Genomic DNA, 14971 nt, shown 5'->3' with positions numbered 1-14971 from the left:
GTCCAAAATCTTTGAGGCTCTTGCTAGAAACACCATTAAGTTCTTTGATAAATCTGCTATGGAAGAAGACCCTTGGTATATGGTAGGGAGGCCAGCTTCAAAAGCTGGGCAGCAGCAGGTTAAGTTCTGGCTTTTTGGAATCTAGATGGACGAGCAGCTCTGTAGACAGGAGTGTTTTCCTGGCCTGAATGCCTGCTGTTCATCTGTCTCGTCTCATCTGCAATGAGAAGGAGAAAGAGTACAGATTCTTTGTTGGTCAGAGCCCAAGAACTTGAGATCTTGGGTCAGGCAAGTTTTTGATTTGCTTCAGGAGGAATCCTCTGTGGGGCTTTAGCTATGGTCTCATAAGGCTTGCAAGAGAAGGAGCAGAGGCATGGTGGCTAGCACTGTTGTCCCTCTTCTCTCTAGCACAGGACAGTCTCTAGAATCTGGGAAGGACGATGCAAAAAGCTTCCCGCCATCTTGCCCATTTTCCCTTTTCGGTCATCCCTTTGAGTGGAGGAGAACTTCAAGGTACATGTCATCTGACCCATCTGCGCTACCATTAGCCTTATTTTCCAATGAGGAAACAAGCAGTTTATGTCCCTTTCTGATTCTAGCTTTCTTGCTTACGTTCCCTTCAATACTGGCTGCACCAAAACTAATGACAAAGTCAGAATTAACTTTCTACCATATTTCCCTCCTCTGCTGCTGATAGAGAAAGTTTCTTTGTTGTCTACTTTAAGAGTCACCTGAGTGAAGAGCTCGCTCTTGTCACTGCTGAGCGGGCTCTCAGATAGACTGATGGTGGTGGTGATGATGATGAGAAGATGGCGATAGCTGACATTTAGATAGCATCTTAAAGTTTGCAAAGCAGCCATTAGAGAAAGGTGGTATTCTCCTTCCAGTACATACACCAGGCCATTGTCAGTTAGATTGAGCTTTTGGAAACAGTTGCCAGCAATGGTGATAGCACTAGCAGCCACCACCATAATGACAGTAATACAGCTAGTACGATTCGCAAAGTGCTTTACAAATAGGATTTCATTTTGTCATCATAACAACCATGAGAAGTAGGTGAAGTTATTTTTCCCATTTTATAGATGAGAAAACTGAAGCTGAGAGAGGTTAAGAGGTTAAATGACTTGTTTCAGGGTCACACAGCTGCTAGGTGTCTAAAGCCAGATTTGAACTTGAGTCTTCCTTCCTTCAGATGCAGCACTTTATCCCCTAGGCTACCTAACTGCTGCTCCTCGTACAGAATAGCAGAAGTGCTTGATTAATTAATATGGTGAATGTGGGATCTGAGCTTTGTACTTTTGTACTTTTGCTTGGAGACAGTATTTACCCAGGAGAGATATGATCTCTTTTCAGCTAAGAGATGAATCTTCTTAATCCATTGAAATATCTTTTTTTTTTTTTTTGCTCCAGTCGCACCATTTAGATTTTTCTCTTCTCCTACCCAGAAATCCTCTAGATATGTTGTAACAAGGTAGTCTCAAAGAAGGAAGGAATTAAGCATTTATTAAACTCTTACTATGTGACAGGTATTGTATTAAGCAAAAAGATAGCCCATGTCTGCTGCTTTTTTTTCTCAGTAGTATTTTATTTTTCCAAATATGTGTAAAAAGTTTTCAACATTCATTTTCGTAAAACTTGGTGTTCCAAATTTTTCTCCCTCCTCAAGACAACAAGCAATCTAATATAGGTTAATATGTGCTCTTCTTTTAAACATATTTCCATGTTTGTCATGTTGTTCTAAAAAACATCAGACCAAAAGGAAAAACAAAAGGCAAACAAAAAGGTGGGAAAAAAAGACCCATGTTTTGTTCCACATTCAGTCTCCATAGTTCTTCCTCTTAATGTGGATAGCACTTTCTGACTCAAGTCTATTGGAATTGCCTTGGATCACTGAATTGCTAAGACGAGCCATATCCATCACAGTTGAACTTCATATAATCTTCTTCTTGTCCTGTGCAATGATCTCCTGGTCCTGCTCACATCACTCAGCATCAGTTCATATAAGTCTCTCTAGGCCTTTCTGAAATCCTCCTGCTGGTCATTTCTTAGAGAACAATAATATTCCATGACATTCATATACCACAATTGATTCAGCCTTTTTCCAATTGATGGGCATCCACTCAGTTTCCAGTTTCTTGCCACAACAAACTGGGCTGCCACAAACATTTTTGCACATGTGGGTCCTTTTCTCTCTTTTATGATCTCTTGGGATACAGGCCCAGTAGAGACATTGCTGGATCTTTGAGACTAGTTCCCCATTGGGTAGGTTACGTTTAATGGGGCAGGACAATCTCAATGAAGTTTGGAGGCAATCTGAAGACCAAGAACAGAGTTGAGGAGGAGAATGAAGGCAGATCTGCTCCTTGGCATAAAAGGCAACCTCCAGAGGGAGCTCATCAATGGCAGGAGCAGGTGGGCCTGAAATGTGGGATTCCTGATTGTGGAGTTGGGTGGTACAATGCAGTAAGCTCTGGACCTTGAGTCAGGGAGTCCTGAGTTTGACTCCAACTTCACGTGCTTAATTGCTATGTGATTCTGAGCAAGTCACTTAAATCTTTGCTTGTCTCAGTTTCCTCATCTGTAAAGTAGGCTCATAACAGTGTCTATCTCTCAAGTGTGTTATGATGATAAAATGAGAGAATATTTAAGACAAAATATAAGATACATATAAAATGTTAAGGTAGCTGAATCAGTATTTTTAAAACTTAAGATTGTAGTAATAATAGTCTTTGCCTTGTGATCCCAGAGCTAAATCTCCTAACAGAGTGCATATCCTTATTTAATTGATAGACTCTGCATTGTAATATGTCACTTGTCCCAGCTCTTTTATTGTTCTCCTGAATCTCTAGGGTTCAGAACACTTTTCTTACTTGATGACATAGGCAGGACAGTCGCCTCTGATAAGTGAGTGGCTACTCACAAAAGGCAAGAAGAGTTGGTCCTCTCTGAATTTTTAGAGAGTTATTGGTTAATTCTTTTTTCTATAAAACTTTTTTCCATAATTTTTTTTTTTGTCTAAATACTTTCAGAGAGAAGCAGCCTAATCAATCAGGATTCCCTTTTCATCCTTTAGTGTCCTTACCAGGAGCTCTTGAGAGCCTGGAGTGTAACGGGGCCTTTGACGAAAACTATTTTCAGTGTTATCTGTGTCCCAGCCACCACATGTGCTGAGTGACTGTGGGGTTCGCATCCTGTGCTGGAAGTAGGAGGGAGGGAGACAACCTGCCATCCCCCTTTCTGGACCATCCCACCCACATTGATTTTTTTTGTTTAGGTTCAGTCTTAAGTACAAAAGCTTTTCTCAAGAGCATCATCTTCTGTGGATGTTCCGCCCCTTTCTTGTTCATTTCTCTCTGGCTTGTTTTTCCAAGCTGGCAGCCTGTGGAAGTGATCTCTAGGAGCTGAGAATCAAGCTTTCCAGCCTTACTGATGGGGAAAGAAAGAAGGGGGACCCTGACAAAGCACTTTCTTATGTCCCTCAGTCCTTTCCTGGAGTTAATAGTGAACTGATGATGCTCACAAGCAAGTAAATGGCTTCTAGAACAGATACCTTGTTGATCCATTAGCCCAGGTGTTAAAATAATGTGATATTGGAGTGAAATCTTGCCCCATCTCTTAGCGGCTAATTGCTGAACCTCTTTGTCCCTCAGTTTCTTCATCTGTAAAATAGGGATCGTGTGACACCTCCCTTACTAGATTTTTTGTGAAGAATGAGATAATCTGGAGGGTACTAAATAAATGCACACTCCTACAGAGGTGCTTCTTGTGGTTCTGGAGTTACCTGGTTGAAAAATGGCTGAGGAATAGCAAGTGTACAGAATCCCATTGTTTCATTAGGGATTTTCTGCCTGGTGTTGGCAGCTTTAGAAAAGTACCTTCCTCTCGCGCACCATGACCATAAGAACATGGTTCATTAGGGAAAGAAGGGGTGGGATGAGGAAGTTGAAAATAGAAGAAAAGAAAGACTAGATTTCCTTCCATTCCTCTCCCCTCCCCAAATTAGGAAATAATCACTCAAAGAGAATTTGTTTTTTTAACAGGAAGAGAGTACTAAGAGCTTAAACTATTGCATAATTTATGCTGGTAAAAGGAAAAGTGACTGGGGGGACCAATTTGTAAATAGTTGCTTTTGTCCTCTGCCTAAAGTGGTTCATAAGAACTTCTTCTGTTCTGGGGGAGCTTCCTCTAGTTGAGCTGTTAAAGAAAAGGAAGCCTTATAGGAGGTACTCCTCCAAGGCCTTTGGTGCCATTTAATTTGGGAGAGTGAAAGGGGTTGTTGCTGTTAGAAGTCTGAGTCTGAGTCTGGGTCTGGGAACGGCCAGGACTCTTGACCCAGAGCTGGACAGAAAGGTAGTTGAGATGGGGATTTTTTTTTTAATTTCTTTATTAAGAATGGATTGATTTTCCACATTTTCAACTATGTGTTTTCAGCTTTTTATTCCACTCAACTCGCTTTTTTACCGAGGTTCAAGCTTAGAGCTCTTTGTTATCCAGGAGGAGCAAGCACCTGACTGTCTGGTCAGGACACAGGCAGTGGGCTGAGGCAGAGATTTATTTCCTCATTCCTTTAAATTACAGCCTCTCTCGGAGGCAATTAATCCCAAACTTGAGCAAGAGAGCGGCTGCTGGGTTTTCTCTTGTTTTGGAGATGAATCTTCTTGGACTCGGGCACTTGTCTTGGGTTCTTGATTGTTTGAAGGGTGGTTTTTGTCTCATAAAGGCTTTTTATTGTTGTCCCCCTTCCCTTCCCAAATGTCCCTCTGAGAGGTAATCAGAGTTGTGCGCGGTTCCATACCCAGGAAAGTCATTAATAACCCAGCCAACTTCTCTCCTGCTGGCTCATGGCAGCCTTTCCTCGGAAACCGGGGAGGATTTCTCCGGTATTTCCCTGAAGAAGTTTCTTTTGAGAAGGGATCACAGTAAGACTGCTGAGGCTCATGTTACTATGACTCTTGGCTGTTCAGTGGAAGAGCCCTCCAGCAGTTTATTCTGTTCCACATCTAGCTTGGGCACTTTCATTTTCTCTATTTCCTTCCAGCTGGTGGTCTCTCCATAGCTTTTCCTGCTTAGGAAGTCCCTTCTTACTCTTCAGCTATCTTCATTTCTTCCTCCCCTTCCCCAGAGCTCTCATAACGTATTGCAGAGAGACTCCTTACTGGGCTGCTTTCCCACTCAACAGTTTTCTAGGCATGCTGTCTTTTTTACCTGTTCTTGCAGGTCATGTCCAAATCCCCCTCCTTGTCCCCCCTATACAGCTGCCCTTCCCACACCTATATGATCCATTCTTATCATCACTACCCATCTCCCGTTTATGCTTCATCTCCAGCACTTCATTCAATGTGAAATTCCCACAGGGAGTCGTAGAGGGCAGTTCAGCACAGTGCTGAGGAGGTAGATTGCACTTCATGAGTGCTGGGTTGTCTACTTCTTCCATGGACTGAGGTTCCACCAGCTGATATTTAAGGCCCAAAGAGTTTTTCCTCCTTCCTCTTCTAACTTTTACCTTTAGGCTTTCGGATCTTCATTCTGACCTCCTTTTAGATTGTCTTGCTGGGAATCAGAAAGTCCTGAGTTCAAATGTGACTTCAGAACTTGACTAACTGTGTGATCCTTAACAAATCACTTACTGTTGTTACTTAGAGAGCCCACCCTCCTGCTCCCAGGGTTCAGTGATCGGCTGTGTAGGCCTAGTCCCAACCATTTCCTGAGTCCTGGTCTCCAATTTCCAGCTGCCTTTTAGACATATTGAATTGGAGGGCCCATCTTTGAATCAAAAAAACACAACTCCTTATTTTCCCCTTCAAATCCTCCCCTTTTCTGCATCTTCCTGTGACTGAAGGCTACGAACTGTCCCTCCAGAAATCTAGACTTGACATCGCTGTGTCACCCTCAGCTCGCCCTCCCTTTCACTCCACAGATCCAATCAGCTGTGTGCTCTTTTGTGATGTGTGTGCCCTTCTCCCTGATCACATGGCTGCCATTCTGGGGCCCGACTCCTGGTGCCTCAGGCAGGCATGATTGCGCCAATCTGCTGCTTGGTCTCCTTTCCTCAACTCTCTTTCTTCTCCACTGCTGCCTCCTCTCAGCTGCTCACTCAGGGTTCCTAAACTTCAGGTAGGATTGTGTCACCTTTCCTATTCCATAAACTCCCCTCCTCCCAGTTACCTCCAGAATCAGATCTGAAGTGGAGCCCTTCACACCCTGGCCCCTTGGGACTTTTTTTACTCTCTTGTCCTTTCTCTGTTCTTACCTGCCCTTCCTCACACCTCCATAGCCTCTCTGTTGCCCTCCTTCAAGGGTTAATGGTTCTCCATGCCTGGTAGGGTTTTCTTCACCTTCACCTTGTAATTTTTCTGGCTTTCTTCAAGACTACACTCAAATGCTCACTCTTCTCTACCCCAGGGATTGTCTCCCATTTATACAGTATAGATCTTCTGATTTATCTGACCCATTAGACTGTTTGCTCCTCTGTCTTTATTCCAAGGGTTTAATGTGGTGTCAAGTAAACACTTACTAAATGCTTGCGGGCTGGCCACCTGGATTTTGACTTCATTACTTGCCCTTGCCAGACCTGCCAGTGATCTGCAATATCTTCTGATCTTTTGTTAGTCTTTTTCCTTCTCAACTCTTCTTTCTGGCTGAGTTTCTGTGATAGTCGTCATTTTGGGTTCTTTTCTCCCCATTTAGCTTCCTCTTAGTCTTTGCTCAAGAATGTCCCCTGGGTATGCTTGAAGATTCTGGTCTTGGCCCCTTTCTCTGTACATTTTACCTCTTAGTTCTGAGATTATAAGACGTGTGTCTAGCCCCAGTGGACCTCCAGAGCTCTGGTCCCATGAACTCTCAGACATTTCAAACCAGACTTACCGTAGGCTTCTCAACGTGAATGTGTCCAGCACCGAGCTCCTGATTTCCTACCCAGTCCTCTTCTGAAATTTCCCATTTCTTTCAGTGGTACCACCATTCTTTGCCTCACAGATCCAGTTTTAGGTGCCAGATTTGCCCATTTTGAATTTTATAATGTCACTGGAGCCATACCCCTTCTCTCTTGCTCAGACCTCAACACTGTTTACCTAAATGGTGGTGCTGATAGGTTCTTCATTGTCTCCTTGACTTGGGGTTCTCATATCTCCAACCTGGAAACCAATTGGGGTTAAGTGACTTGCCCAGGGTCCCATAGCTAGGAAGTGTTAAGTGTCTGAGGCCAGATTTGAACTCGTCCTCCTGACTTCAGGGCTGGTGCTCTATCTACTGCACCATCTAGCTGCCCCTCAGCCTGTCTTTTATCCATCCCAAAGTACAGGCTTGATCATGCCCTTCCCTGTTCCTCCAGCCTCTGAGCTTCAGTTATCCCTAGGAAATAACTACCTGCTTTCCTCACGTTGAATGTCCTTGATAGTCTGGGCCCATTCTGCCTGTGTATCATTCTTCCCCCAAGCTTGGGTACCATTACATCCTTTGTCATTGCTCCTCATACTTGGGCTACAATTTCTATCTCTGGGCCTTTTCCCAAGCTTCTTGGTTTTGAAAGTGCAGCTTAAAGGGGTATACGTCCTTTCCTGATCACCATGAGGGTTAATGTTCTCTGCCTTGCATCTTTTTGAATTGACTTTTTTATATTTATAAATCTGTTGTCTCTCCAGAGAGAACAGATAACCTCACAAATGGACTGGGCCTATTCTGTCTTCTTGCCCCTAGCACAGTGCCTGGCACAAGACAAGTGACTAATAAATGCTTATTGATTGAATATGGCTCTCTTTGTCAAGATTGCATTTAGGAACCTTCTTGAACAATCAGTGTTTGGGCTTTTTTTAAAATTTATTTTTCCAGGAATGACTTCATTGCTTTTCCCAACTATATTACACAACATAGACGTAGTAAAGCTGGAAGAGTCCCAAGGGATCGTTCTATGGAGAGAGAAACTGAGGCTCAGGGAAATTGAAGTGTCTTGTCCGTGGTCATACAAAGAGAAACAGTAGATGAATTTGAACCGTGGCCCCCCAAACTCTAAATTCTTATCCTACTTTATGATACGGTATCTATTTCCTATAGTGTATGTTTGATATGATCACTATTTATTGCTGTGATTTTTCATTCTTTAAAAATTCTCAGTCACTTCCTAATTTGAAATCTTCTCTTCATTTCATTAAAATGCCATTAATCTTTTCCTTCCCCATTATTAATAAAATCACCAAATAAGCCTAGGGAGAAACATTGACGTTTTGGGCAGCCACCAGTCAGCTCCATCCACTTGATTCATTGCTGTTTTCTTATTACCCTCTGCTTATTGATTTTGCTTTAGCCTTCAGGCTATGATACTTCTTGTGCCCTCGAGCCAATTATCATTATTGGGATCATTAGCATTTTTTTCTTTTTTTGAAGCAGTGTTCCTCTTGGAATCCCAAGTCACCAAGCGGCTACAATATGCTGGTGTTATATATTCTTTTCTGAAGGAGAAATACCAAAAGATAATGGGTTTTTTTTTTTTTTTTTTGGCTTTGTGTATACAAACATTGATAGAGCAAGGATGCTGCCTAAAAGTTCTTTGGCTTTTCTCTTCTGAACTGTGCTGATCATCTTTGAATATCTTATAGGATTTCTTATAGGCTGTGGTAAGAAAATGGATTTAAGAGCAAGAGCTGACATTTATTTGGTGACTACTTCTTTGTTCTTGCTAGGAACAAATAGAAAATAACTACAGCATTCTTTGTATCCCCAGAAAGAGAGATCAAAAGGTTGTGATCGTCTCTAAAAGGTCTTCTTATTTTGAGATCTAGAAATTCTTCCCTTGACTGATTTGTGAAAGGAAACCCAGACCCACCCACCTGAGCTCTTCTTAACGCAGGAATCTGAGATTCTCTTTGCAAGATTGAAATGTTTACTTACAGCTTTTAACCTGTCCATCAGAATGGTGTCATTCTGTCAGGCAGTGAACCTGAAGCGCTGACTTCTCTTGCTGCTCCATGGAACTCTGCTAGCACAGATATTTCCTCATTAGTAAGTTTGAGACTTAAAGGAATGCAGATTATGGTCTTTACTCTGGTCTTTCCAGAAGGAAATTGTCCAGCAGATTTTGTTAATAGGCTTTAAAATACAATTATGAGAAAACAGATCCTGTCTCAGGGAGCAGCTGGATAAGACGGTTGGCTTGGCACTGTTTCTCTGTAGTTCTATGAGGTACTTTCTGCTTCCCCTGTGGCTTCCTGGTCCCTTCTGCTTTCTGTCTATGGGACTGAAAGGTCAGAGAGAAAGAGCAGTGCTGTGTGTTTGAGAAGCCAAGATGACCTACTAACACCCAGATTGGTTAATACAGAGGCCTTCAGTGCCTTGACCATTCATGGGCTACAATGGCTGCACTCTACCCACAAAAAGAGCCAAGATGGTCTTTCTTTTAGGCTTCTAAATCTCCCCTGGGGACTCTCAGAAGCTAAGAGGAGATTTAATTCTGGTCCTAGGTCAGCTGTAGCAGAATCTTACTGGTCTAACTAAGAGTAAGGAATTTAGAACTTGGGTTGGTCCACCTTCTTCAGAAAGACTCTTGTCATTCTCTGAAGCTGGGTAGGCCCCTGATAAACTCTGCAGTCCAGCTAGACCCCTTTGCTTTGGGTCTTTCATTAGAAGAAAACACAAAACCATCTTTGGGGTTCTGGCTCTTGTCCATTCCATGATTCATGGACAACATGTTATGTCTCCTCCCTTCACTCAGACCATCCCTCATTTCTCTTAACATGCTGCAGTGGGAACAGCATTTGGCAGTTCCCAGCTGTAAACCCGGCCCTTCTTAGTAAGGGAGACAAAAAGTAGCCAGTGGTCTTCCAAAAACAACTCTAAGCTTTTGTCTTCTTTCTCCCTCGGGTCTAAATGATCTGGGTTAGCATTACATTTTGTGGTAGTCTTAAGATCTCCTGTTGGCCACTTCCTTCTGTGCAAGAATGAATTTCTATCTTCTTTGCACCATTTTTATTCCCATCCATTTCATGGACTCAAGTGAATCCCGAGAGGGCATCACATTTTAAGTAGAAATTGATGAGATAATTTTTCTCCTTTCAAGAGTCCTTGACACTGAAATCACTTTGCCTGATTTAATCCAGGAAAAGAAATCTGTTCCATTCGAATTCCCTGGAGGCCCCATACTTGACTCCGAATTGGCACTGGACAAAGATGCGGGAGAACCTCTCCTCTTCCTGCTCTTCTATTTTGTTCTAAGATGGTTTAAATGATAAATTTAATGGTTTAATAATGCGTATTGTTTTAATGAAAGTTGTTGCTAAGGCTTGAAAGTCTCCTAAGTAAACTACTTGGAAATCCTAAGTTTGTCGGGTTCATGTGTAGAGAGGGCACGAGCAGATCGTAACCGTGGAGTCTTCTCCTGTGTAGAAGGGCTAGATGTCCAGATCCTTGCTTTTTGGCCTGAAGGGTGACATAATTTGAGTGAGTCCTTTAATATATTGTTTTTTCCCTCTTTCAGGGACAATGGAGACAGATCCAGGCACCGAGCACCACGTAATGCAAGAATGTCCGCCCCTTCACTTGGACGCTTTGTCCCCAGGTAAGCGTCATGCAGACAAATGTTAAAGTTCATTTCTGACTCCTGCACTGTAACCAAGTGACAGAGGAAGTAGGGGAAGAGCCCACAAGAAGGATTTCACAGATCTAGACTTTCATCCCCTCTTTTCCATGCACTTTCCTTGTCACCTTGAGCCAGTCACTTTTTTTTCTTTTTTCTTTTTTTTTTTTTTGCCGTTTTCCAATCCATCCATAAAATGGGTAAAAAAGACTGGAAGGGATGAACTGGGATTTCGCTTTGGTGAACAGCTGGCTGCCATCTTGAGAATTGACAGGAGATTTATAGGATGCTTTAATTAAAGATGATTTAGAGAATACAAGGAGAGGCTTGCACAGGCCTAAAATTTTTTCATCTACAAAAAGCAGAAAAGAAACTGAGATATCATAGAAAATTAATTAGATAGTGTATGCAAAGTGCTTTGTAAATGTTCCAATGTTAAATCATTGTGAATTGCTGTCATTGTCATCGCCTTGAGGGCCTTGAGAAGGTTTGGCTGCTTTGGGGAGCCTGGCGTTAGGTCCCCAGGCCCTTTGACCTTTGGGATTGCTGGGGGAGTCCGTGCGTATCCCACTTGCTCTATAGTGATCAGTCCAAGGTAGACCTTTTAATGTGCTGACTTCTCTTCGTAGGCGTTTCTTGCTGCCCGAGTACTTGCCTTATGCTGGGATTTTCCACGAACGAGGACAGCCTGGCTTGGCCACTCATTCCTCTGTTAATAGAGTCCTGGCAGGTAAGAAAATGATTCCTTCATGACTTGGGAAAGTTTCCTTTTTTCCACAGCTGTGTTGACGGCCTGTGGGTAATAGTGAAGGCTTCTCAGCTCTTTGTCTTGCAGTTTACCTGAAAATGCTATTCAAGGATTTCTTAACTTCTTTTTGGCGTTGAAGAGACTACTGAGGAACAAAACCTAGTATTTGACGCATTTAAAAGTCCCCTTCTGCCTACCTTTCCAGCGCCTTCAGTTGAAGCCAGCTGTTTCATAACGTAGAGATGAGGGTCTTAGTGATTCTGAGGGAAGGAGAAGGTGTCTTGTTCATGTTATGGTTGGTGAGAGACTCACGAGGCAGATCCTGTGATTCAATTAGGAGCTTAACGCACACCTCTCCAAGCCTCTGGCACTGCCAGCATATGCTGCTTCCAAGAGCCTTGGAATCCTCCAAGGCAGGGGGTGGGAAGAGGGACCAGAGCTCCTCGGTGCCAGCTTGGCTGGCTTCACATGGCAAAAAGTGGGTTGAGCAAAACTTAAAGAGGACTGGGAGATGTAAGTAGCTTACTGACCTGTCTCCTTCGGCAGTTCATGAGGGGCAGTCTGTGGCCCAAGGGGAATGGCCCCGGGGGGGCTCTCTTGTGAGGCCCCAGAGCCTGCTCTTCATCAGCGGGTTCTTTTGGGGTTCTGGATACAAACAGAGAAACTGAGGAGGTTCCTGCCAAGGCTCCGAGCAGCGCTCCTCCCTTCTCCTCTGGGAGACCTCAGTGTCCAGTTCCAGGCTTCAGAACATGCCATCAGGGCACATGCCCTAGCTTCTGGTTTCCCCGGTTGGTGGTTGGGAACGGAGCCTAGGCCGCTGAGTCCCTCCTGGCCACTTAGTCGTGTGTGGTTTGGTGGATGGCACGTGGAACTCCTTGTTGGAAGATAGTCACTTGCTGCCAGGCAACCCAGCAGAGCTCCCCTCCACCCTGCTTTGTTCCAGACATCTGCCTTCACCACCCCACACAGCACCTCCTGCTCCTCCACTCTGGGCAAATCTATATTTCCTTGGCATTTAGCTTTTCGGAGCAGCTGCTTGTTGGTTTTCTCCCCTGCTCGCCTCCAATGACTCCTTTCCCCATTTCCTGATCTCCTCCTCCACCCCCAGGGGTCTGACAGAAATTAGCCCCGTTTTCCTATTTGAACACTGCTCTGTGCGGCTCAGGATGCAGGGATGGTGCTTCCCCTACAGATGGCTGCAGCTGCTGAGCCCGGGCAGGCCTCCTTCAGTGGCGCAGCTTAGGTGGGCCCGGGACAGGAGGCCTGGTCACCGGCCCTGGCACAGATGAGCGGGTCCCCCCCGTTCTCTCTATAGACATTGTCTCCTGAGCTTCCCTGTCTCCTTCTTAACCTCCCAGACTTCCACATCAGCGCGGGCTCTCCTTCCTCACCTCTCATTTCTTCAAAAGTGGCCCGGGTCACACGGATCCTTCTGGGGCTGAGAGGACCTGCCATTTTCCCCAGGGGCTGTAGCTTTTCTCTCCCTCTCGTGGTACCTAGCTGTAGCCTCCCTGCCCCTCGGCTGCTGAGCCTTTCCTGCGGATCTTTGGCCATCCCAGTCTCTTCCCAGCTTGCCAGAGCTTGGCTTCTGATTACTTTTATTCAGGAAGCTGCTGCGCCAGTGGCTTCCTTTGGAAGGAAAATTGGCCTTTGAGCTGTGTCACCTACTCCTCCAGTCCTGGGTTTGGGGCGAGCTTCTGGAGGCTGCTCTTTGGGCAGGGCTGTGCCGGGGAGGAGGCCCCTGTGGCTCCTGTTGTGCCGGAGAGGCAGCCAAGGGCTCCAGCCTGGCGACGAGCAGCAGAGGATGAGTGGGCAGGTTCCAGGCTCAAGTGGAGCTGGGAAGTCGGGCCCGCCAGAGAAGTAACTGGTCAGGAGTTTGTTCATGCTCCCTCTTGGAGGTTTTCCCCAATGGGCAGGTTTATGGAAAGCTCCAGATCCTGGTCTCTGTGGCTTCGGGTACAGCCCGCTGGCATACAGAGACCAAAGCAATTAGAATGGAAAGGCAGCAGACCCTCCCCACCTTATGGAGAGCGAGCCTGGGGTTTGGGTGGAGGAGCTTGTTCATTCCCACAGGTGCCTAATGTCATGGCTGCTTGCCCACCTCCCTGCCCTCCCAGCTGGGCCTAGAGCCCCCGTCCCCTGGCTGTGGCCCAGTCCGCTCTTCACTGGACGGTCAGAATCCACACCAAAGGTGTGAGTGACAGCTGTGGTTTTGCTGGCCCGGAGGAAGCATTACTCGGGCATCAGGAAGGTGCCCCAGGGAAGGAGGAGCCTAGGGAGTCAGATGGGGGGGGAGGGGGAAGTGTTTGCTTTGGCCAGAGTGTGGCCCTCGTCCAGTTGCAGGAGAAGCTGAGTATTTAACAGCCTGGCTAATTAATGGGAAAACAGAGAACAGAAGATTTTTCTTCGGAGGGTCAGGGGCCTGGGGGCCAGTTTTATTTATCTGCCCCTATTATCTTTATGAGCATCTGCCCCAGCAGATGGAGGCCTGATGCATTTTAGTTTTTCCTTTGATTAAAATGGATAAGGCGGGTATTGGGGCTCACTAGCTCCTGGTTCCAGGTCAGTAGGGTCTGCTTGGTTCAGAAGTGGCTCTGGGCCCAGGAGGCATCTTGGTTACTGGTTGGTGGGGGTAAAGCAGACCCGCCCTTTTTACCGAGAGCGTCTCTCCCCTCCCACCTTGTCCCTTTCCCTCCTCTCCACTTTTAAAAATGTGACTTAGTTGCAATAACATCATTGCTGAGTGCCTTGGAGTCTTAGCTTAGTGGATAGGAGGGTCTGACAACAGGGCGATGTCAGTTTTTGGAGAGTTCCTCATCTTGCCGTCTGGGGCTGTGTTTGGTGAACTAGATGTCCCCTTTCCAAAGTAGACTGGGGTCACAACCTCCGTCCCACCATAATGCATGCTATTGCCCGCTCTCTGTGAGACATACCTAAATGTGAAGTGCATGGTAGCAAGCAAGGTTTCAGCCCTTGTGTTCAGATACCTGAGGCACCTTCCGAGGCAGATCGAGAACCCTAGGAACACTTGCCCTTCAGAGTCTCAATCCAGGGGCTGAGCGAATGAAGCCCAAATGGCATGTTCCAGCTAAGTGTCAATTAAAGTGACTGTTTATAAAACTCGGATAAATGGACAATTAGTGATAGTGACACTAGCTGGTACTGCTTTAATAATTAAACCAATTACCTTTCACTTCTGCTGCAGGGATAAAAGTGAAAGAGATAAGGGGCTGCTCTGGTTGCCCTGGAAACCAGCAAGTGCAGCTTCTTTCCTGGAGACCCCAGCTTTCTCCCTGCCTCCCAGCTCCCCAGTCTCTTAGTTGGGATTTGTCATTAAAAGCTCTCTTGTTGGTTCTCTCGGCTCCCTAGCTCTTCACGTCACCAGTTCTTGGACTCTGGCTGTTCTTAGGAGACTTTGTTAAGAAAGAAGTTTGAGGTGTAGGCTTTTATTTTTAAGCTAAGATGCTCTGTTTTTTTCTTAGGCTTCTTATAGAAAGTATTAGATCCCCCAGATCTTGTTAATAAACTTTTTCTTCTTTCCCTTATTAAAGGTGGCTGTCTCTCAGGGAATTTCTTCTTGATTCTTTGAAAAGTGCTGGTTGTGATTGCTCCCTGCCTGCTTATGGAGTTGGCAGGGCTCCTTTGCTCTTCTCTATTAG

The 14971-nt window shown here is 45.2% G+C and overlaps 1 protein-coding gene across 7 annotated transcripts in view; it reads left to right on the top strand.

Moving 5' to 3' along the window:
* Window positions 1–14971, top strand: part of AMBRA1 (autophagy and beclin 1 regulator 1) — a 175419-nt gene that overhangs the window by 74403 nt on the left and 86045 nt on the right. For all 7 annotated transcript variants that reach the window (XM_051964139.1, XM_051964138.1, XM_051964135.1 and 4 more), the window contains 2 exons: window positions 10466–10546; window positions 11194–11294. In XM_051964139.1, coding sequence (XP_051820099.1) covers window positions 10466–10546; window positions 11194–11294 — 182 coding nt within the window. The remainder of the gene's footprint in view (window positions 1–10465; window positions 10547–11193; window positions 11295–14971) is intronic.

This window comes from Antechinus flavipes, chromosome 6 (assembly GCF_016432865.1).
Source record: "Antechinus flavipes isolate AdamAnt ecotype Samford, QLD, Australia chromosome 6, AdamAnt_v2, whole genome shotgun sequence".
NCBI lineage: Eukaryota > Metazoa > Chordata > Mammalia > Dasyuromorphia > Dasyuridae > Antechinus > Antechinus flavipes.
This window is presented reverse-complemented; position numbering and strand designations above follow the sequence as displayed.